Source organism: Salvelinus alpinus, chromosome 14 (genome assembly GCF_045679555.1).
Source record: "Salvelinus alpinus chromosome 14, SLU_Salpinus.1, whole genome shotgun sequence".
NCBI lineage: Eukaryota > Metazoa > Chordata > Actinopteri > Salmoniformes > Salmonidae > Salvelinus > Salvelinus alpinus.
This window is the reverse complement of record NC_092099.1, coordinates 21,563,930-21,588,660: the sequence shown is the minus strand read 5'-3', so window position 1 is coordinate 21,588,660 and position 24,731 is coordinate 21,563,930. Positions and strand designations below refer to the sequence as shown.

The following is a 24,731-nucleotide window of genomic DNA, read 5'->3' as shown; positions in this document are numbered from 1 at the left end:
CCTGTTTTTGCTCACCTTTTCATAGATAGCTTTTAATAGTTTGTAGCTCAAACCATTCAGACTCCACATTAATTTTTGTATAAAAGACCCTCCCCCCAGGCCTCTGCGGGATCCCTCCTTGTCTCACAAACACCGCTCTAGCTCAGCCCCCATTAATAAATGGTGCAACCCAGAAGTATGTAGTTCAAATACACAATGTTTAAAAGGGGTAAGATGAGTCCCAGTGTTAAGAGTAGGACTCATCGGGTTAAGCTATCCCTTTAAATAAGGTGTACCCTTTAGTTAGGATTTTGTCAACAGACTAGAATATATTGAGAGAACGGTGTCACGCCCTGACCTTAGAAATCCTTTTTATGTCTCTATTTTGGTTTGGTCGGGGCGTGAGTTGGGGTGGGCATTCTATGTCTGGTGTTCTATGTTTTCTTTTCTGTGTGTTTGGCCGGGTGTGGTTCTCAATCAGAGGCAGCTGTCTATCGTTGTCTCTGATTGAGAACCATACTTAGGTAGCCTTTTTCCACCTGTGTGTTGTGGGTTGTTGGTTTCTGTTTTGTGTTGCTGCACCTTACAGGACTGTTTCGTTTCGTTCACTCTCTTTGTTGTTTTTGTTATTTAAGTGTTCAGTTTATTTATTAAATTAACATGAACACTTACCACGCTGCGCTTTGGTCCACTCCTTCTTCCCAGGACGATCGTTACAAACGGGTTCAGAATATTAGGGAAAGTAGTCATGAATCATAAAAAACAAGTTTGGAGAGCCTTTACGCATGAAAGAAAGGAAACAGTGTTGTGATTATTTCAGAAAAATTACACATTCAGTTTTTTTTATTTCATTTGGCAAACCATTTAAGACCAAATTCTTATTTACAATGACGGCCTACACCGGCCAATTGTGCGCCGCCCTATGGGATTCCCAATCACAGCTGGTTGGGATACAGCCTGGATTCGAACCACGGTGTCTGTAGTGAAGCCTCTAGCACTGAGATGCAGTGCCTTAGACCCCTGCACCACTCGGGAGCCCAAAGCCTAAGCTGTTGTTCAACCCATGGTTATGTTGGAAAATGTGTGTACATAGAATTACAATAGGGCGAATAGTGTACAATAGTAGACTATACACTCGTCTATTGCCTGCACTAACCATGGAACTGTGTGATGACACAGCCAAATAATGAACCATGCGTCGGGTTCAAACTGTTATGGCTTGGTCTGTGCTCTGCTCCTTAACAATTTAATTAGCCTACTTGTTACTAATGATCCTCATCAATAATAAAATGTATTTCCTCAAGTGGTATTCATGTGAGATCTAAAAGTGTGATGGACAACAAACTGAGGAGTGCTGCTAATGGAAAAAGAATGGTTTCCGCCTTATACAAGCTTGTTCTCCTCTCCTCCCCAAACAGCAACATCTCTACTGAGTTACGTTGGGAACAGGATTTGTCTCACCGCACTACCGTGGAATGCATTATGGAACAACACAACAGCAATGTCCAATTGTGTAAGGTATAAAATTAATCAAATGAAGATCTTACATAGGGCTTATATTATACCGCACAGGTTGAAAAAAGGGATCAAAGCCTTTCAGATTTGTCTTGGCGTGGCTGTGGTGAGGTTGGTACACTAATGAGTATGTTCTGGAAATGTCCAGCCGTCAAAAGACTTTGGACTGAGGTAGTTGATATGTTGTCTGGAATTCTGAATCTATATATCCTAATATGTCCTGTAGTGTGCTTGTTAGGAAGTAGGGTGGACAATATCCAACCTAGAACCATGCAACACATAACTGCACTGGCCTTCCTATCAGTCAAACGAACAGTACATATGAATCGGGAAGAGTGTAAACCGCAGTGATTCAGCATGGACATTTGACTACTGCCAGGTCACACGGAACGCCTGGCTTGCTGTGGTAGGGCTCGCTGGGTATTCTGTGTTTCCTGGTTGGACCCAGGCTACCTACCCTCATCCCCCATCTATTGTTTATTGTCATGTTTGGATGTTTGTTGTCACTATTTTGTTGTTTTTGTTCTTTGTTAAATGGAAAATAAAGTATAAATAAAAAATAAAATAAAACTAATGATCCTCAGCAACAACCACACAGCCGTGACAGCATTTACAGAGGAAGTAAGGTAAACTAAGCAATGTAATTAAATGGAATGTGTCATGTTCGTCGTATTGAGAAGACCAAGGCGCAGCGTGATATGAATAGATTCTTCTTTTAATAACAGAAGATCACTGAACAAACTAACAAAGACGACCGTGACGCTAAATAGAACGAGTGCTGACATGCAACTCCACATAGACAACTACCCACAAAACCTAAATGGAAAATGGCAACCTAAATAGGATCCCCAATCAGAGACAACGATAAACAGCTGAGTCTGATTGGGAACCAATTCAGGCCACCATAAACCTACATTACCTAGAGATACAAAAAATCCCCATAGATAAACAAAACCCCTAGACAAGACTAAAACACACATACCCACCCTCGTCACACCCTGACCTGACCAAAATCATACAGAAAATATAGAAAACTAAGGTCAGGGCGTGACAGAATGATAATGTAGACTATACCAACTGAAGGGAACAGTAAATTGGCAGTTGAATATGTGTGGTTATTAGGGCTACTGATGGTCGATACTCACAGTGGCTAATATTTAACATGATAGAAATAGAAAACTGAGAAAGTAGGGGTATGTTATAATTAAGACATTCGAGAGTGCCCTTGCAAGTTAAAAGGGTGGCAGGTACCCTGGTGATTAAGAGCATTGGACTAGTAATTGAAAGGTTGCTGGTTTGAATCTTTGAACTGGCAAGGTGGAAAAATCTGCTGTTCTGTCCTTGAGCAAGGCAATTACCACCCCAACAACTGCTTGCCGGGCACTGATTAAGCTCTCTGATTCAGAGGGTGTAGGTTAAATGTGGAACACACATTTCAGTTGAATGCATTCAATTGTGCAACTGACTAGGTATCCCCTTTCCCTAAAAGGCTATACAATTTAAATTATGGAGAATGGTGTTATATCAACAACAACAAAAATTGCAAATGCTTATTCCACTTGGAACCGGTAGGTTCGCTAGACTAGGGTTTCCCAAACTCGGTTTTGTTTTATGCCCTAGCACTACACAGGTGATTCAAATAACCAACTCCTCATCAAGCTTTGATGATTTGAATCATCTGAATCAAACTGAGTTTTGATGATTTGAATCAACTGAATCAGACTGAGTTCTGAAAACCCTGCGCTAGACCTTATTCAAGGGTTTCCTCACTCGTAAAATTTGTGGAATTATAAAAAAAATGTAATCAAGGTCAGAATACCGCGCAATTGTAGACTCACCTTAAGTTATTTGATCTCCACCTCGAAAGAATAGTGAGTGAATAGCATGCTATTCTCATGCTTAATATAAGTTCAAGGTCAGAATACACAGAGGGAAAAGTGCGTAAAAAGGGATTTACGTTCCATTTACACTTGCTTAATTTGGGTCTAGAATCGTCCCCCAAGTCTTTACATTGGATTTTAATAGTTTGTCTACAGTTAAGTTTATGGCATCTGATTAAATTTGCATCGACTGTATGGATTTATTCAGCCAGCCAGTATTAATTTGTACCGTTTATATTATGGGTAACCAGTAATTTAGTCTTTACAAACCCTGTAATATTTCTAGGCCTTAAAGCAGCAATCTTCAAATGCTACATCCTTTGTTGGACTTAATGATATATAACCATTGATTCTTGAAAAATATAAGCAGAGTTCAACTGTCATATCCCATCAGAATCCAAAATATAAGCTTGTTTTTTCCCAATGTTTGTCAACAACGTAAATGTAAACATATACTGTAAAGCCTCAAAACATGGTTAAAACTATTTGATATCATGGATGGTCAGTCCTTGCATCCGTACTGTAGCTCTGTCTATACATTTCTCCACCCCCATCGCTCAGCTTTTTATCAAAACATTGGTGGGGATACCTTTTTCTTATTGTTTCAACTGTGGATTTCCCCTTTAAATATAGATTATATTCATCAACATTGGGTACATGTATGTTATGTGATGGGGTATTGTGCTTTGAGTCATTTCCATGACCAGGGCAAGTGTGATCAGTCCTCAGTCAAAAGTGATATCCCCATTGCAGTATACAAAAGCAAGACCACAATCATGCAGCTGCTATCATGGCCAGTGTCTGTAGATACAGCATGTCCTCATCATGTCTCATCATATCTGATCACCACACCCTTAGGCCCCATACACACTGCTCCTGGTAACAACATGGAAGTATTTTCATTGGTTCTAGCCGGCTTAATCTGGGGGCGTGTCGGCACAAGGAGTGAACTATTTGTATGGGCTCATTTGAATAGCTAGGATTACTCTGAGAACCTAAGTTGTTGTGGTCAGGTTTTTCAAACCTCCGCTAACACACATACAGTACACTCCCTATAAATCCCTCTTGTATGGCTGTACTGTATTTTTGGTATATGACTATATGTTAGTGCCTTGGAATAGCCTAAAAATAGTTTTGAGATAAACCATTTTTAGAAGTAGGTTTTGAGGTCTTGAGGCCACACTGCACATCACAAAAACACATCACTACTAAGTCTTTAAATGAATACATAACTTTATTTAAATAAATGCTTTATCATAACAAAAAAGACAAAGGTTAAAAGAGTACATAAATTACAAGTTGAATAAATATTACACAGTGATATTCACTTTAATAATTTGAGATTTTTTGTATTTTTTATATTTGTTTCATGAAGAGTTCCAAATGCTGACCATTATCTTGTAACTATCCTCCGGCACCAATGGGTCTTTTTTCACAAGCCAGTTAACACCACATGTTATTAAGATAACCAATTGATTTTGTCTCATTTCATCCATAAAAACGTTATGCATTCAGAAAAAAAAGCTGTAGTTACTATTGTAGTATGAACTGTATGAGTCTATAACCAGGTTGGAGACTAGGAATCTGAAGAAGACACTTTAAAATTCAACCTCTCCAACACCTCAATCTAACGCCATACCACAAAGAAAATGTATTGAGAATTTGCACAATTCGCAGCTTGGTTGAATTGTGTCAATTTGTTGATTAGACCTCAAATGATTCAATGCCCTTATCCACATTTTCTTTGACCCAAGATAGCCTTGGCAAATCTTAATTTTGAAAATGCCCAGTTAGACTGCATCATTATGGCTGGCCAAGTACTTCAATAGGCTTCTGATGGATTGCTCTTAAAATGGAAGGTGAACATTGAAGCTGGAGAGGGAGTCGACATCTAAACATCAGCCGCTAGCTGTGTTCCTGTTCCTCAGATTCCCAGGTCTCCTTGTGTCTGTTCCTAACTGTATCTACTGTCATGCGATTGGTGACCCCTCCGTGAAGGGGTGGTGTGTGGCTAGGCCCTGAACACGACCCCTGTCCATGGTGCTCTGTCTCTTGCTTTCGCTCTCTCACTCTGTCATTCTTTCTCTCTCACTCTCTGTGTGCTAGAGTCCATGAGAACAGTTAGATCAAAGTGGGACAGTTGTGTGGTTGCTAATGTATGGTACTGTGTGTTATTATCCCCTTTTCCTTATTGGACGTTGGTGATGGAGGTCCCAGGCATGGGCCACATAGGCCCCTGTCAACGATTACCCAGAAGGCCTTGCAGAGGCCTGATTCTGAATCACAGTAAATGTTTAGCTTGTTTTGTTTCTATACACAAGCAACACTATTACAGGACATTGTCTGTCGGTATTAATATTGTAGTTGTTTTAACTTCTATACAGTAAGTGCAAGCTGCTTTCTTTCAAAGTGGACTGGGGTGGAGGTGGGGAAGGGTGCCAAGCTGCATTGGGTATAGGAGGACCTAGTGATTTGAGATTTTCCACAGGGGCTGAGTAGTTCACCTCCATGTAAGAAGGCATTTTGGATGTGAAGGGTAGCAGGGTATAGTGACTTTTTTCCCACTAATTCTGTCTCATAGTAAATGAGGGTATAAAGCTATAGGCCTGAACGTATTGACCCCATTGTTAGTTTTACAGCATCTCGTTGCCATTATGAGCCATGATAAACAAGAGTATCCTATCCATCACATCTGTATGTCCAAACGGATAATATTACGTAATGGTTGGTTCACAGACTCAACTGAGGCTGGAGTAAAAGCTCTTTAATTTGTTGTCTGCTGATGGCCTTTCCCCCTGCCTCCCACTCCCTGGCTAGAGTAACTATGACCACTTACGCTGTAGAATAGGATCTGATGGCTAGTAATGCCTTGTACATCTCTTCTCTGACTACTGGGAGAGAGAAGCAGCAGCAGTTTGCTAGTGCTAACTCGGAATTGTAATATCACTTGGCTTATATTTTCTGGCAATCGAATACATTGGCAGTCAACTTTGAAAGCAATGTTCTAGCTTATCAGTGCGTTTGAAAATAAGAGACAGAAGGGGTATTCTGGTCTGCCTTGCCCACAGAGAGGGATTAGCAACGGATTCATAATGTGATTGTGACACGATTACAAGGGCTATGTCACATCCTATAGTTACCCTTTGTCTGTACTACACCAAGAACTACTACTCTGGGGCCTCTCAGCATGAGCAGGGTTTCTGTAACTTAGACAGCTACCACGTTGCATTTGCATCACTATTCAAATGTGGATTTGCATGTAGGAAGGCACTGCGACTTGCACACAGACGGACATAAACTACTCTTTCAACTGACCCTGTAGGTAGTGTTCAACGATGCCCCCCTTCAGTGGAAGGAAAACTGCTCACCATTTCCAATGCAAGTAATGTTGTGTTGTGTTGAAAAACAAGTTGTCGAGAAGGAGGGAACAATTTTAGTGTGCGACATGCAAGCAAAGAGGGAAGGATATAGATGGGGTATAGCTTTTTTTTGACTGTCTCATATTCAAATAAGGATGATGTCATGGAACTATTCAAATTGTTTACAGGCTAAAATACACACGTCCTTTTCCAAGCACCAGTACATTGTAGTTGTTTGTTTAAAAAAAGAACATTCATTAATCTATAGGTAAAAGTAATACACCAAGGTTACACCGTAGCAGTGTTAGGGGACCACTTGGTTAAGGAACATGGCTCAAAAGTGGGCGGTTGTTACTTCACTGAAGGCAAAGAAAACAGTACAAACAAAACCATACAAGACTACACCCTCGAGCAACTGAGACACAAAGAGTAAACACCTAGCCTCACTGGTGAATGCAAGTCTACAAAATGCTTTTTTCCCCTCGTTCTCCCAATTTTTGTCCAGACTTTAGCAATAAAATGCATTACTGCTGTTAGTTATTGGGGGACTGCATGATTGTTCAGCCACATTCAATATTCTTTAAGTCCAGGTAGTTGGACCAATGGAGTCTTGCTGAGCACAGCTCTGATCAGATGAGAGAATGGGCACTTTGTGGCAGTATTCCCTTCACCAGTAGGGGCAGTGTTCTCCATTAAGTTCTGTGTTACCCTGCATGGCAGTGTCTGTTAACAATAGGCACAGTTGGCATATCAGGCTAGCTACAGAGTCAAAGAGTCACTTACATAGGTTCGTCTGTAATGAGCTGCTTATTATGTCAAACACTCTCCATTTTCCCAGATACATAGGTTTCATAGGCTAGTGGGAGAAATCCATCCTCAAGACTACTTCAAGCACCAGCAATAATGCTTGTTATGTTGTTGTTGTGACAAGACGAAAAGAGAAAGAAAAATGACATTCTTGTGTTAAAGGCTCACTCCCTCTCTCTCTCACACACACACTCAAACACACATACATGCACGCCCACACAAACTTAGTGAAGTTACACATATCCAAGCAGGTTCCCCTATTCATAAGTGCTGTGACAGAACCAAATACCCAAATAGAGTCAACTGTCTCAGAAAGACCCTATCACATGCTTCTTTTTCTTTTTTGGAAAGCAACCAACCAAAAAAACAAATACCTCTGCCAATAGAAGGTCCAGCTATCTCCTCTGACACCTCAATAGCAATAGATGTGAAAGATCAAAACAGTCCTGTTTATAATCAGCATGCCTTATTTTCGTTTTTTCATCGCTTTTATGTTAGCTTTACATGATACAAAGTTTGGTGCTTACACCCCAGCTTCTATAAAAATATATCAACACAAGTATATATTTTCATGAATCATTAGTGTGGTTCCCAACTCTTAGTGGGGGAGGGGCCCGAGGGTCAAACAAGGGCTTAAAACCTCCTGGGTTCCGTCTACTAAGAGATGAGCACACAGTCACACAAAAAAAAAAGAGATTTCAGGTGTCCTTTTTTCAAGCCTGTCCTTTCGTTCATTTGATGTTTAAATTTTTTTTGTATTGAAAATCTCAAAAAGTGACTGGAGGGCGGAGCAGACAGGCAGGAGGGAAAGGAGGAGGCAGGGCCCTGGGTCAGGTGATCGGGACGGGGTTGGAGCAGCCTATTCACTCATTGTTGATGCTGCTGCTCTCTAGATCCTTGCATTGGATGTCTCCCCCGCTGTAGTCTGTACCGGGCAGCTGCACGCCGTACTTGTCCACGCACCAGCAGATGCCCCGCTTCCTGCCGCGAGAGGGTTTGCACTGTGGGAGCGATCAATGTGCAGCAACACAAGGGAGGGAAAGAGAGAATGAGCGAGAGAAAGACATTGTAAGAACAAATATTATTTTGGAGCCAATGTGGATCTGAAGAGGCACATCAGTATACAACTGGTCTATGTTAAACCATGAATAAGGATGATGACGGAGGGATAGTTCTCACCTGTTTGCGTTTGAAGAAGCCCTTTCTGTCACAGTTGGGGAGGTACAGGGACAGGGCCATGACACGGGATGTGTCCTTCATTCCCTGGATGATCCCATCCAGCTTCCTCCTGCAAGGACCCTGTGGAGGAACGATACAACTAACATTAGTTCCCAGTGCTAGCGCCATGGGTGGAACAAAATCCTGCACAGTCAGTTCTCTCTCCTAGGACCAGAGTTGAAGATGCACACTAGCAAGCATCAGCATTAGCACAATATAAGCGTTAGACCCCATCTTTCCTACTCTCCACTCTTGTACTTACAAACTCTGGCTCGTGCTTGTCAATGGGGAGTGGAGAGTAGTCCATGGGCCCAATGGAGCGCAGTTTGGCCTGCGCCCGCTTGCGGTCCTTGTCCTTGCGCATGGCCTGGATCTTCTTGCTGTTGATGACGTCCTGCTTGGGGAGGAGCGGCACTTTCGCAAGCTGCAGTTGGTCCTCCATTATTTCGGTTGTCAGGGTGTCCTCGTGTTCCCGAGACTCATGATCTACACATGGAAAAAATATTTGTATCAATGTGTGTGTCATCAACATGAACTAAAACAGTGCATACTTGTCACATTACCCCCAACTAAAATGTTCAAACAGCTTTTCCTGCACAAACGAAAATATGGACTCCCAGATGCTTTTCCCAGAGTTTGGGCTACCAAATGTTTATTTTTCATTGTTTAAAAAGGAGGGGTCAGGATCAAGGATCAACAGCTGATAAACTACTGTGCCTCCTCCACCACCTCATCAACTAATGGAGGTCAAAGGAAAGAAAGTAAACATGTCTGAACGCTGACCAAAAATTACAAAAGCTTATCTCAGTCACTTCTGTATCATGCTGGCTACATGCTTGGCCTCTAAGACATCTCTACAACAAGGTGTGTGGCATTTTGGGTGACACAATGGCTTATTTGGTTGATCATAAGCCATTTTGGCAATAAAATACTTCTCTGGCAATTCTTGCAGACTTTCACATCTCTCACAGATCAGATGTTGATGTCATGGTAACTGAGGATCCATGGCAACTGAAGCCTATGGCAGAGGTGGACACATCGTAGGCTGAATGTAAAGTATAACTTCATATCAAGAAACATAACATAATAATGTAAAATAGCCTGAAGCCAGGCAGAAAGACCAGTGCTCTCCCCCTACCCTACCCCATCCCACTCCCCAGGGGGCACTACAGTCCTAGAGGTACATTTGAAGTTCCCACCAGGCTAGAGATTTGGGGTCCTGATCCCTTATCCCCTCTCCTCCAGTCCCTCCTCTGGGCTCAGCCCCCATAAGCCAAGAGCCCTAGCCTGCATGAGGTTCTCTGAGGCCAAAGAGATGAGCGCTCCTCTCCCATCTTTGCTTAGTCTATCGTAAGCACACAAGGCACTGTTATGGGACTTTGCCAGGCCCCAACTGGTGGGCGGCCGCAGTGCCAGTAGATGACCGGGGATATATTTATCCAGCAAAGAAACCCACAGGTCATTGCAGCGGTGGCAATGAGGAGGGCTGGCCCAACCGGAGTAGTGGTTGAATGTGCAAAGTATTATTGGGGAGAGACAACCGCAAGATATCGACAGACAGCTGAAGAGGGGGACCATAAAAAATTATTTAAACATAACCACGTTTTAATGTTATCTTAATTAAGTATAGGCTAGTGGTCTGGACTTAGTGCATGGCCACCTTGGGGAATAAAAAGAGAGGTATGTGACCACTGAGCGGTATATTCCAGAGAATTGATGTCTGAAGAGTCTGGACACAGCAGGGGTGTCTGGGAGGAGGTTAGTTGGGGGATGAAGGGAGGAGGGTGATTACCGGAATTGGGACCCTGGCTTCTGAACTGCCGTCCTCGCTTTGAAAGTAATCTCACAACTCATGACTTGGCAGGCGTCTCTGTGTTTGGATACGTCCTCGACTCTCCCTGCTCAGACCGCCAGGGCTATAAAATGCTATAAATAAGTATGTCAAATTAGCTTTCCTACGTGCTCGATGCCTGGATGCTGGGGGAAGAATCCTTCATTTGATCAGTATTCAAAGTACCACTGATGACAATGCTGCATATGTGTTTCAAGCCTTCATGAATGATTCTGTGATTTTGCAAACCATTTTCAGGGTTCCAACAAACCGGAGAACGTATCCCCCTTCCATTTTACAAATGCAACACACACTACATCATTGACCTACTTTACATGTGAGATCCAAAACATTTGAGTATCTTCCAGAAAGACTGCTCTGTCTCATGGTCCATGACATGTATTCACATTCAGCCTAATATGATTTGGGTGGAAAAATATTAGATTGAGAAATGTCAGCACATTGTCAGCACACTGACATCATTGCACTCCAATTACATTAGCAGTAGGATTTGTGAACAAGCTCATTAGCTCAAGTGAGGGATGAGAGTTTGTGTTACTTATGTGTATAAGCTTGTGAGGAAATATTGGACGTTATATATTGGATGTTCTATTGAAATATGGGATGGTAGAAGTTTGCTTCATATTTGATGGCGAAAATGAACATCCATCAACCGTTTAAATGTATATTATTATTATAACAAAATGTAGTGTTTATTTTAGTACATCATACTCCTTGCCCAGAGTAAATAAAGTGATGTTGTGCTTCCAACTCACAAGCTGTGCCTGCAATTCAAAGACATGGAGACAGAATGTACCCATCTTTTGCCAACAATACCCAGAGTGTAGCCTGTTTGCAGACAATGGAGTCTCTCTCTCTCTCTCCCGCTCTCTTTTTCTCTCTCGCCCTCTCTGTTTCTAAACCACCAAATTTGTATTTTCTGAAGTGGGCTCTTCACTGCAGCGGCAAAAACTCAGTTTTTCCATGCTTAGGGTCCCCAGCTTGTAAAGGAGGCTTAGTAGGCCTGTGTTTAAGTACTGAAACACTGCCAGGACGCTGGCCTCCAGCCAAGACAGCACGGTCACATGCAGCCCCCTCCATTAAGCCCAGGCTGACAAGGTATTGGTATCTCTCCCCTTGTTCTCACTAAAGTTTTCATTAAGACAAGAGGAACGGAACAGGCAAAGGAGGTGCAACCGATACACCTCTGTTTAAAAATGTACATGTGTGCGGGGCAATTATGCTTCATCAAAATCCCAACCCACTGGGCACACACTGGTTGAATCAACATTGTTTCCACATCATTTCAATTAAATTACATTGAAACAATGTGGAATAGATGTTGAATTGACATTGAATTGACGTCTGTGCCCAGTGGGACGTTTCTCTCAGCCAGGAAGCCTAAGCGTGAACGATAAGCCACTCTTCTTTCAGTTCTTTTTCTCTCTCTCAGCTGGTCTTTATGAGTTCACAGTCATGCAACTTGGGGTGGAAAATGCACCAGAACAATGAGTTGCTCAAATTCTCATTGGCTCACACACCTTACACCACTGAGTGTACCCTAGTCCATGAACTAGCACAGAACACCCTCTGAAATTACACCTTTACAAGATCCTAGGTGTTGAGTAAAGGTGCTGCTAATCCGGGGGTCAGGGGGTATGCGATAGCATAGTGATAACGGAGCAGGATGTCCTCTGTCATCTTTTAGCCATGATACTGGCCAACCATGGGTCCCTCAGTCTGATTCTGATGCTTAATATTTCAAGGCTTCTGGACATAGTCCATGGCCTGATATCCCTGCTGTTGTAGCATGGAGAAGGAGACATGGAAAAACATTGGACCATCATTGTAAATAAGAATTTGTTCTTAATTGACCTGCCTGGTAAATAAAATACAAATAAAATAAATGGAACATTGCACTTGAGTAATTATATTACAGGTAGGAATACATGATCCAGACCAAGAGCCTGTAGAGATCTAAACAAAATGTACAGTCATTGGAGCACATTGAATTCCACATCGAATGGCCTTACAAAATGCTTGCTCATTGGGGCACAACTGGAACACTGAATTGCCCTCCAACACAGCTGCAGTGTAAGAAGAACATGTTGATTTGTTATCAGTAGTCCTGTAACAACCTCAACTAAAATGTATGTGGAGATAGTGCCACTATACAGTGCATTCGGAAAGTTTTCAGACCCCTTCCCATTTTCCACATTTTGTTACGTTACAGCCTTATCCTAAAATGGATCAAATAAATGTTTATCCTCATTAATCTACATACAATACCCCATAATGACAAAGCGAAAACAGGTTTTTAGAAATGTTTCCACATAAAAACCATATTTACATAAGTATTCAGACCCTTTGCTATGAGACTCGATATTGAGCTCAGGTGCATCCTGTTTCCATTGACCATCCTTGAGATGTTTCTACAACTTAACTGGAGTCCACCTGTGATAAATTAAATTGATTGGACATGATTTGGAAAGGCACACGCCTGTCTATATAAGGTCCCACAGTTGACAGTGCATGTCAGAGCAAAAACCAAGCCATGAGGTCGAAGGAATTGTCCGTAGAGCTCCGAGACAGGACTGTGTCGGGGTACAGTAACAAAACATTTCTGCAGCATTGAAGGTCCCCAAGAACACAGTGGCCTCCATCATTCTTAAATGGAAGAAGAACCACCAACACTCTTCCTAGAGCTGGCCACCTGGCCAAACTTAGCAATCGGGGGAGAAAAGCCTTGATCAGGGAGGTGACCAAGAACCCAAAGTTCACTCTGACAGAGCTCCAGAGTTCCTCTGTGGAGATGTGAGAACCTTCCAGAAGGACAACCATCTCTGCAGCACTCCACCAATCAGGACATTATGGTAGAGTTGCCAGATGCAAGCCTCTCCTCAGTAAAAGGCACACGACAGTCCGCTTGGAGTTTGCCAAAAGGCACCTAAAGGACTCTTAGACCGTGAGAGACAAGATTCTCTGGTCTGATGAAACCAAGATAGAACTCTTTGGCCTGAATCCCAAGCATCACGTCTGGAGGAAACCTGGCACCATCCCTACAGTGAAGCATGGTGGTGGCAGCATCATGCTGTGGGTATGTTTTTCAGCGGCAGGGACTGGGAGACTATTCATTATCGAGGGAAAGATGAACGGAGCAAAGTACAGAGAGATCCTTTATGAAAACCTGCCCCAGAGCACTCAGACTGGGGTGAAAGTTACCTTCCAACAGGACAACGACCCTAAACACACAGCCAAGACAACACAGGAGTGGCTTCGGGACAAGTCTCTGAAAGTCCTGGAGTAGCCCAGCCAGAGCCCGGACTTGAACCCGATCAAACATCTCTGAAGAGACCTGAAAATAGCTGTGCAGTGACGCTCCCCATCCAACATGACAGAGCTTGAGAGGATCTGCAGAGAAGAATGGGAGAAACTCCCCAAATATAGGTGTGTCGAACTTGTAGCGTCTTACCCAAGAAGACTCGAGGCTGTAATAGCTGCCAAAGCTGCTTCAACCAAGTACTGAGTAAAGGGTCTGAAAACGTATTTTATATTTTTTATAAATTTGCAAACATTTCTAAAAACCTGTTTTTGCTTTGTCATTATCGGGTATTGTGTGAAGATTGATTTTAATCCATTTTTGAATAAGGCTGTAACGTAACAAAATGCGGAAAAGTCAAGGGGTCTGAATACTTTCCGAATGCACTGTAAGTGCTGGTGGATAGTCAAATCATATTCATGTAAAACTTATCCAGAATTACATTATTTCCATACAATTTATTGACATTTTTAGATGGCTACTACCAGTCAAAGCAGATTTTGATTCCACCATTAATAGGAGATCTCTTCATTACATCTTCAAAACAAAGGATTCAGAGGGGAAATTTAGCAGGGTCTTCAGCGCTTTTCTTTCTGCTTGAAATAAAAATGCTGGACCTCATTATAAAAAGTGTAATCATATTCAGGTGGTATCATTATTAACACACCCTTTTGTACTGCTAAACGACAGCTTTGGTTGGACAAGGAGACCATGCTACTGCTTTGTGCAGTATGCATTGTTGGTTCCTGTTTTGAACCTTGTATCTGGGCCGTACAATTGCAGTCTCCTCTGGCACTGAATTCAAACTCAATCAGCAACTTACAGGAAATAACTTTTTCTAAGGTACAATGTGCAACAAATATGTATAGTGCAAAAAGAAAAGAAAAAAGAGTTAAAAATAGCAGCAAATAGCTGCAGGAACAATTCAGGGATTGAAAATTAAAGGAACTCTTGTTCCGTAGGGATGAGAGTCCCTTCCAAGTAGGGCATAGGTATACTGACCCCACTCCCCCTCTCGCAACTGCTGCACCAAAGACATTTCTCCTTTGAGGTAAAATAAATGTTCGACAGCAGTTGAAATCACACTATCGCGATGCTACATGCCGCTGCTCTCCTGTGCAAGCCTAATTTTGGTCTAAGGTCTCATTACACATCTGAGTTTTGTTTTTTTGACAAGCCACATGGACAGACGCTGCCTTTTTCTGGGTCAACCTTCACCACTACACAATTGCTGGGTGTGACATAATCCCCGAGGGCAGAGGCTGCTATTTTGGCTCGCCATGAACGTTCTCTGTCCACTGTCCAAAGCTCAACTTCAGACAATGAGGCCAGAGAGGAAGATGAAAATGACAAAATCCACATTTTGGAGCTGAAACTGGCACCAAAGTTGCAGACAAAAGATAAGGACCTCTATTGTTCCCGTTCTGCAAAGAAACTTGAGGCAGGCCTTTTTTGTTGAGCTCATTACAGTGACATTCAACAAGTTAGGTTCTTCTGTGGGAAGTGATTAGTTGATTTGGAGCCCAATAACATCCTTATGCTGTCCTGGGTCGTGTCCATTAGGGAGAAATGTATTGAAACAGAGTGAAAAGAAAAATACTAAACAATAATTTTCGTTGTTTGTTGCAAAACCTTTGGTGTTCTCTACTGAGCACGACCCTGGAGTTGGAGCGGTAAATGGTGGCAGCGTTGGGGTTAACAGGGCCTACACAGTTTAGGTCAGATCACGCCGGTTTTAAAGCCAGCATGTGGATGTCACTACCTTTGGAGTCACATGTTTCTGATAGAGGAGACTACTCTGTGAGCTGATTCTCTCCACAGCTGTTACCCACTATCCTTCCAGGTGTAAATGACAAATGCTAGACTGATTGCTATAAAACTTTATTGGAAGAAACCATTCAAGCATGCCAACTCCAAAGTAGGTTCTCTAGCTTTAATACTGTGCATGGGAACAATGCCATAGCTTGACCGTAGAGTATGTTTGCGTGTTCTTTTGGAGACCTTACATTAGCAATTGGTTTCCCATGATTAACACTTGCAATGGCACAGCATTCTAGAAAACCAGAACCTACACCAAAGAAGAATACATATTGTACACCGAAGACGGCATGTCATTGATAAACTGTTTCACATCTGATGAGGTTGGTTATATTTAGCAATCAACAACATCCAGATCTGTGAGGAGGGGGTTCATGGTGAGTGAGTTGTGAGTTGTAAAATCCCTGTCAGCAATGGTCTTCTCCCTATGACCTAGCAATGTAACAATCAAACAGATGGGGCCATCTCTGAGTTAACTGAACTGTCCATAACGGATAGAGCCATTTGTGTGCAATGTCTACAGTACAGTAAGTGTTCAAGTAGACCATTTATAGTAGATAGGCAAACCAAGATGCCTAACATAAATGTGTATTGTCAGTGGACTCCGTTGAAGGAGACTGGCTTGTCTGATGTAAAATAAAATAAATAAAAATGAAAGGATGTTTTCTCGATTAGGGAATATAACAATGCAGTAGGGATGTGCAACGTCAACTAGCCCATACTGGCATTCTGCTGGTCCGTCTGATCAGTTCAGACGAGGAGAATTGGTGTGGAAATACTTGAAGTTGACCCTGCTACCGTAAAATATTTTCTTTACATGGCTGGGGCTGTATTTTATCTGTAAAAGACCAGGGATAAAGAAAACAGAATCGTCCCCCTAGTTCTAGCCTTTAAACAACAGAGCCACAAATCACTTGACACATGGATTAAGTTGTCAAGCTAAGGGAGTAAACTTTATTTATAATAAAGGTTACATGGAGAAAATCGGACCTCTCTGAAATGAAAATGGATTACCCTCCCTTGAGCAAAATATATTTGACCTAAACCCTCCCTTAACGCTTGAACAAAAAAAAACAGGTAACCCTCCCCTATACCCAAAATAATAATTAAAATAGCAGAGAACATGTCTACCGTTTACCCTGGACAAGAGTAGGGGTGGAAAGATCTCCTTTATAACAAAGCAATGCATGAATCTATGATCTTATTCGCAGGTCCGAGAAAAAAATTGAATTTTATCAAAATGTCATGCAATTCTACGTCATTTTACATATCAGCAGAACACCAGACAAATTACAGAAATTACAGGCTAAGGATATACAGAGAGATGGCCTATGTGTTCATCTGATCATATTAGTCCAATGCCATCAGTGTAGTGTGTCTTGTTTGCAACGAAACTGTCCCTGTTTGCAAATAATTAAATCTGAGACATCATTAGGAATCTGAGCATGGTACTTTCAAAGGTTAGGCCTACCTTTCCACCCCAGACAGAGTAGGCCTACCATCTGCTGGCTACTCTTCTTCCGTGGCTTAACCCAACGAAATAACAAGTGTTTCCCTAAATGCTGTCTGGGTTTAAACATCTTCTATTGTACAGAAAGTGAATAGCTTAATCAATTGATAGTGACAGAATTAGATTACTTCCTAAGCAAACTCTATTTACTGTCTCCTCGGCCATAAAAGGTTGTAGCTCAGCCTCTGAATGTCAAAGCAACAAAACAATGAGAGTCATCTCTTTCCCACAGATTTTACAGCTTGTTTCTAGCATAAAGGATCACGGACCAAAGCGCTGTTATAGATCACGTTATATAATCGAATCTGTCTCATTTTCTTCTGAATCTTAAGCTAACAAGGGGTAGGCCTTTGCTTTTTGCCATTTTCTTTAATTAATGGTAGGACTATGGCATACACTCTCATACCCCCTTAATTCAAGTCTTGGTTTTAACTTAACAGCCCTTCACTGACACGAACGTAGGCTAAAGAGTGCATGGTGGTCAGAGGAATTGACCAACAAATCTATGGATATACCAGCCTATAGCAACATTTTCTAAAATAGGAAGAAATAGGCTCCAACACAAAGCCCTCTTGTTGTTAGTAAAGTCTAATTAAAATGAAGACCGTTTAACTGAATTATGTCTACTTTCAGTACCATGAGCTGTCCATTTCCGATTGATTGTGTCACAGCTGATGTTTCGAGTTTCAGCACCACAATGTAAATTACTCGAATCTGGCTTATTGTGAGGTCAATAACTCTGATAAATACATCATGGCAACAAACATGTTGTTAATAAAATCTATTATAGTAGTAGCAAGCTATCAAAGTTGCACTCCGGTCCTCCTCATCTTCGTGCTCTCCTTCTAAAACTGAACCGAACATAGGCTATAGGCTAGTCTGAGTACAAGATAGTGAATTTTTTAGACTAGGCCTAATCAAAAAAAGTATAATCTGAGGAAGCTTTTGACTCTCCTCCTGAACTGCCACATATGCCTACACAGCACAGTTAGGTAGCACACAAAAACGTATTTGATCAGCTAGATCAGAGCAGGCTGGGGCTCAGGGTTGGACTATCCACTGCAGTGTGTCATGCACCCTAGTTTAATTTACACCATCCCGCTATCTTCGAAATATAACTTTGCTATGTGCTTCTCCGAGCATGCACTTCGTAGCTTATAGGCTATGGATCAATTGATTGAGACTAGAGGTCGACTGATTACGATTTTTCAACGCCGATACCGATACCGATTATTGGAGGACAAAAAAAGCCGATACCGATTAATTGGCCGATAATTATTATTATTATTATTTATATATATCATACACACACACACATTTTTGTAATAATGACAATTGCAACAATACTGAATGAACAATGAACACTTTTATTTTAACATAATATAATACATAAATAAAATCAATTTAGTCTCAAATAACATGAGAACATATGTTAAAACGAACCACCAGCTTTCATGGGTCTTCAATATTCCCAGTTAAGAAGTTTTGGGTTGTAGTGCAGAAAGCAGAGCTTGTCTGCATGGTCCCCTGTCAGTCTGCTCCTCCGCGAAACACAGACCTTATTTGAAGTAGATCAAGACATTCTCTATGGAAGACATGAATGGTAAAATAACGAAGGAACCCCTTTCAAGTTCAGCCGCAAGTTATTACAGGAATTATAACGCGTCGACTATTTCTCTCTAAACCATATACCTTTGACTAATCCGGAAACTATCACCTCGAAAACAAAACGTTTATTCCGTTCCGTAATTTATCTAACGGGTGGCATCCATGAGTCTAAATATTCCTGTTACATTGCACAACCTTCAATGTTATTTCATAATTACGTAAAATTCTGGCAAAGAGCCAGGCGGCCCAAACTGTTGCATATACCCTGACTCTGCGAGCAATGAACGCAAGAGAAATGACACAATTTCACCTGGTTAATATTGCCTGCTAACCTGGATTTCTTTTAGCTAAATATGCAGGTTTAAAAATATATACTTGTGTATTGATTTTAAGAAAGGCATTGATGTTTATGGTTAAGTACACATTGGAGCAATGACAGTCATTGATTGATTGTTTTTTATAAGATAAGTTTAATGCTAGCCAGCAAATTACCTTAGCTTACTGCATTCGCGTAACAGGCAGGCTCCTCGTGGAGTGCAATGTAATCAGGTGTTAGACCATTGGACTAGTTAACTGTAAGGTTGCAAGATTGGATCCCCCGAGCTGACAAGGTTAAAAATCTGTCGTTCTGCCTCATCATTGAAAATAAGAATGTGTTCTTAACTGACTTGCCTAGTTAAAAAAAGATTAAATAAAGGTGTAAAAAAATAAAATAAAAAAAATCGGCAAATCGGCGCCCCCAAAAATACCGATTTCCGATTGTTATGAAAACTTGAACTCGGCCCGATTAATCGGCCATTACGATTAATCGGTCGACCTCTAATTGAGACTACACTAAATATCCTATAGGCACACTTGATATTGCGCGCCCAGCGGAGAATCAGAGATGAGGTCCGGCATTCGGACACACAACAATATATAGCCTAATAAACAACTAATTCTAAAACACTGAGAAATATTTACATTTCATCCACTACAAATTACATGACCCACCCTTGGACTAGATTGAAAAAATGCTAAAACCTCCCCTTGACAGAAATGTTAAAACCATGACCCTCCCCCATTTTCCTCCAGGTAACCATTCTGTAAATTTCGATCCATCCCTAACACCACAGTTCAGGTGCAAGCATTTGTTTTGTGCCATAGTCATTGTAAATTGTCTAAATAAGGACAGGTGAACAACAACTGGCTTCTTCGCATTGGCTTGTGGTTGCACTAAAACGTGTAAATGTACCACCAAGCCAACAAAAAAATCTTGGAGCACAAACACAAACCCCAAAATCAACATTTTCTGTTCTTTTGGGCTTTGGCGGAAGCTGCATTTGTGTTGATGCTGTGCTTATAAAGCACCACGTGCTTGTTCATGTGCAAGTCAAGCTTTCTAGATTTATACGCTCTCTTTAATCATCTTCTTGTTTCTTGGCAAAGAGCAATCTGTTCAAACATAAGGCTCTTTCACAAGCTCAGAGAGCAAGGGGCCTTCTGCCATGGAGTCATATCTGTTGGCAGGCGTTCCAGGATCCTATTCTTCTGGGCTAACACAGTGCACTGAGAGGCCAGCAACACAAACCAGCCTCCTATGCCCAGCCATCAGAGCTAAGCACCATTTCCTTGGAACACAACTCAACAGTCAACAAAAGAGGGTGACACCAGACTTATGCAGAGATGAGAAAGAGACAACAGAGTCGTGTGTAGTTTGGCAACATTGTATTACAGTGTTATACCCATGTCATGCCAATACATTTGTGACAGAGAAATACATAGATAATTCAATGTCATTCTCTCTCTTCAAGAAACATATCCTGATCTGGCAGTCCCACTTTTAACAAACTACAACTTATGAAGACCTTACATATGCTATATATAGCCTTTATAATATGTAGATTGTTTAAAGTGGGTCCACTTTTCTTGCTAGGATGCTGTAGAATTGCATGAATGCAGCCGAGAGATGGAAGCTATTGGGTCCCCTGAGGATCTGTCTTTGGACACTTGACCTGCCCTCTCTCTGTCTGCCTTGCTCAGCTGGTCAGAGCAGGTTGAAACCCTACCCAGCAGGAAACCAAAGGCTTGTGTCTAATTCCAATCGTAGCCCTTGATAGACAGCCCTTCAGAGAAGAGCAGCCGGAGGCATTCTGCTGAATCACTGTGCTGTGCTTGAGCGCCCACACTGCCTAACCAGGGGCAGGAAAACGGACGCACTCCGGTTACCACCCAGTGCCAAAGGAGAAGTCAGTGTTCACACACATACACAAATGCACGCACAAACGCCTGCACACACACACCCACCCACAGGCTTCACACAGAGTGCGTGTTGGAATTCAATCTCCTAGATCAGAGTGACACTTATAGCTAGACAAAAGTACTTGGGTTTATTTCAGTTATAGCTGCAAGTATTCGTTGGATGTTATGTATAGCCTTGCTGCCATTACTACAGACAATGGTGACCTCTTGAATGGGCTGAATTCCATTCTAATGTTGTTTAATGCATGTCCTCCAAGGGAGTTACATGTAGGGTGTATCCAAAGCCCAAATAGCCTGAGTCTTTCAACCTGACCAACCGAACAATAAACCAATAGCATTCATCAAATTTACCTTGTCACCAAAACTTGTATGTAGCCTAATATAGTTTGCCAACAACTGAAAATCAAAATCTTGAATCATCTAATAACATGTGTCTATCTCTGACCTCTAAATGTTGATGTTTGGTTAATTTATACCTAACTTCTCTTGCCTGTGCACACACACATTGAAGAATTACAAGTGCGCACAGACTACACACACACACACACACAAACACATATCATCAGATGTAATATTTGAGCAGTAATCCGACTCAACACCACCCACAGGGACTAAACCTAAATTCAGCTTTCAAAAGATCTGTAGCCTCGAGCAGAGCCCTCTTCAGTCAATTAGGCTACAATAAGAAGAACCGGATATTATATGTTGGAAAATATAGATTTTCTTCATGGGTGGCAATTGTGTTTGTGAGAAATGCAAGTGTCTAACACAGTGAAAAGGGATATAACTAATTTCCAGAGAAAAAAAGAATAGCAGCAATTAGAATTACCACATACAATATGTTCTCACGTGAGAAAGAGAGCACAAGAATGGATGTCCAGGCAGGCACTGCGACAAGGGAGGGACACAGCCATGTAGACAAGCATGCAGAGGAACGCTTTAAGTCAGTCTACCATACTGTATTCATAACAAACTCCATACAGGGACTGCAAATTAGAGCAGGGATTCCCAAACTCTGTCCTGGCTGTGCTGCTCTCTAACTCAGGGTTTCCCAAAGTTAATAATCCTGCAGCAACAGGACATGTGAATCATTATGTGGATTAAAAGTAATGGACATTTTTGTAGGGGTTGATACATTTTTCGTAAGGGAAAATCAATTCTGAAATTTCAAAGACGAAATTACAAACTTCAGAAGCCGTTTTAAACCTCAAATACACTACAAGCTTTACATTTCCTGCAATGCAGGACAGTCCTCCTGCAACGGGGTGATCAAATTAAGATCCTACATCTGTATGCTATAGCACATGTATTCTGTGCATGTGCTGTTATTGTGGCATGTGATGAATCCGACTGTGTGCAATTTAATAACGACCCAGATTCACAATTAAGCCTGCCGCAATCTCTGACAAATCGGACCGTTTGCTCATAGGACCTACTCATGCATGCTATGCAGTTATTTCAAATGTGGATTCCAAAACGTCAGTGTGCTAATGGAATTGCTCACAATAGCATTACTTTACAAAACTGAAACATCATTAAAGCTCGTTTGCGAGGTTTTTAGCGAGGGGTCATGGAAGCACAAATGAAAAGTGCTGCTAAAAACGAACCAAAAACGTCTATAATGCAGTTTACCGGGGCCGGTATAGCTGGAACTGAATTTCAACTCTGTATTTTACACAGCCCCCTTGGATCCCCTAAGCACACGCATTCATTGCGCCGTCTTACCTATGGGTGGATGGAGGGGTTTGTATCCTTTCTCGTTTGTGCACACTCCCCTGCCATGGAGAAGCGCGTGAAGTGGCTTCTCTTCTCCATTTCGCGGCAAGCAGCGCAAGCCATGGGTGCATGTTCCGGTGTAAACGCCGCACGCCTGACCTTCCGATAAGGCGCAGGTTAGGCAGCAACCGCAGCCCGGCTCCTTCACGAGTTGACAACCGACGGGGACTGGGGGGCACATAGAGAGCGCCTTCTGGTCGCACGGCTCGCAGGGCACATATGAGCCCAAGCATCCAGATAGCCCCAGGACAAATGTCACCAGTAGACAAAAACTGAGAAACATATTCGTCTCGCAATTGTTAAACCTCAAATGTGAAACGAATTGACCGACAATGCCCGTGGGTTAAATGATCCGATTTATAAAGCAAAAAAACTGTCCGCATCCAAATGTATAGTGTTTTCAGCACTCCAGTTTAAATAAACTGAAAAAAATATTTTTTGTATTTACAAAGAAAAAGTATTCACAGAACAAGTCAAAATCTAATGAAAAGACTACACTTCGGGATGCAATGTTTTTCTTAATTGACAGAATTGATGTCCTCTCTCGGTGCAATGCAATTCTTTGTACAAAACCTGGACCTTCCCCCCTTTGAAACCGATTCCAATACTTTCCCCTCCAGAGAAGTTTCTTGAGCAGACTGATCAACTTCAGGCCAGGCTTGCCTTTTTAAAATCAGCCAAACCCCTAACTATGAATACGCCTAACAGCAGGGAAGGGAGGCGCACTTGTTCCAGGTCTTGGCAAGTGGCCAACCTTTTTACAGCAATAGGATCAGTCTTTCACGCCGAAGGCTGAAGTGATGCCAAGTGCGAGGAGGAACACAAGAAACCAACGCAACCTTAATCAAAACATATATATTTTTAAGCACTTCATCTGGAGGCATAATTAGAATCCACGGTTACTGAATACGTGCTTTTGCTAATCGAGCACACACTTCTTTCTTACCCCTAAATGTTTTCCACCCCGTCTCAAGCGGTGCACATCGATTGACTTAAAGAAAAGAAGCTTACGCACGAAGCTACGAGCAAAACGAATGGAAAACCAGTTTTCTTAAATCATAGTTGCATTACAGACAGAATTAGTAAAATGCATGATCATGACAGAATACACCACTGTGCTGCATCAACTACAGTACTTTGGCTACAATCTGTCGGGGTGAGAAGCAGTATGAGCTGACATATACCCATCAATGTCAGTCTGGCTCCAAACTCTGCTCGGTGGTTGATGCTTATGGTTCGGATCAGCTCTTGGTGACATGTTGTGCTGTTTGTATTGTATGTTTTACATTTTGTAATGAGGTATTGACTGATGCTTCTTTCTTAGCCAGGTCTCCCTTGCAAAATAGATGAAGTGTCACAATGGATCATTTTCCTGGTTAAATAAAGGTTAAATACAACATATATAAAAAAAGAATGCTACATTCTGCATAAACGAAGTATGTGAATAGACCTTTACTATAATGAAAATACATGCACTGTATTTTTTGTAGGCTACTGTAAGCATTATCAGGCACAATATCGAACTTGGTATAGAGAGTGGACGGGTAATGAAATCAGTGTTTATTGTCATAGCTAATCAACATTACATTTCCCAAATATGTTGTATAAATGTGTTAAGTCACAGTCAAATCATGCTGTTGTAAAAAAAAAAAAAAAAAAGTATGATTAGACCCAGTGGATCTTGACCAATATATGGCACCAATCAGGCAATGCTTGAAGACTCTAAGATTATCTCTGTTTTGTATTTAGATAACGCTGGCTGTGGATGCCTATTTCACTCTAAAAATAGGCATACTTTAAAGCCTGCACCTGTTCTCTCCATTGGACACCATTTCTGATACAAAGGTAGCCAACTGACTGATTTAAATAC

The 24,731-nt window shown here is 41.7% G+C and overlaps 1 protein-coding gene across 1 annotated transcript; it reads right to left on the bottom strand.

Moving 5' to 3' along the window:
* Positions 1-8,005: 8,005 nt before the first annotated feature.
* Positions 8,006-23,502, bottom strand: LOC139538594 (insulin-like growth factor-binding protein 5). The gene is made up of 4 exons (XM_071340794.1): positions 22,811-23,502; positions 9,021-9,244; positions 8,720-8,839; positions 8,006-8,541 (listed from the first exon to the last, which is right to left on the bottom strand). The coding sequence occupies exons 1-4, from the start codon at positions 23,142-23,144 to the stop codon at positions 8,404-8,406; spliced, it is 816 nt and encodes a 271-aa protein (XP_071196895.1). The 5' UTR covers positions 23,145-23,502; the 3' UTR covers positions 8,006-8,403.
* Between the last annotated feature and the right edge of the window lie 1,229 nt (positions 23,503-24,731).

What these genes read in the sequence shown, in the direction of transcription:
- LOC139538594 (XM_071340794.1), bottom strand. Translation starts at nt 23,144, where the DNA reads ATGTTTCTCAGTTTTTGTCTACTGGTGACATTTGTCCTGGGGCTATCT. An exon ending in ACCCCTCCATCCACCCATAG is followed by an intron (nt 9,245 to 22,810) that starts GTAAGACGGCGC and finishes TTCCATGTGTAG; the next exon opens with ATCATGAGTCTCGGGAACAC. An exon ending in GCTTCTTCAAACGCAAACAG is followed by an intron (nt 8,542 to 8,719) that starts GTGAGAACTATC and finishes TCGCTCCCACAG; the next exon opens with TGCAAACCCTCTCGCGGCAG.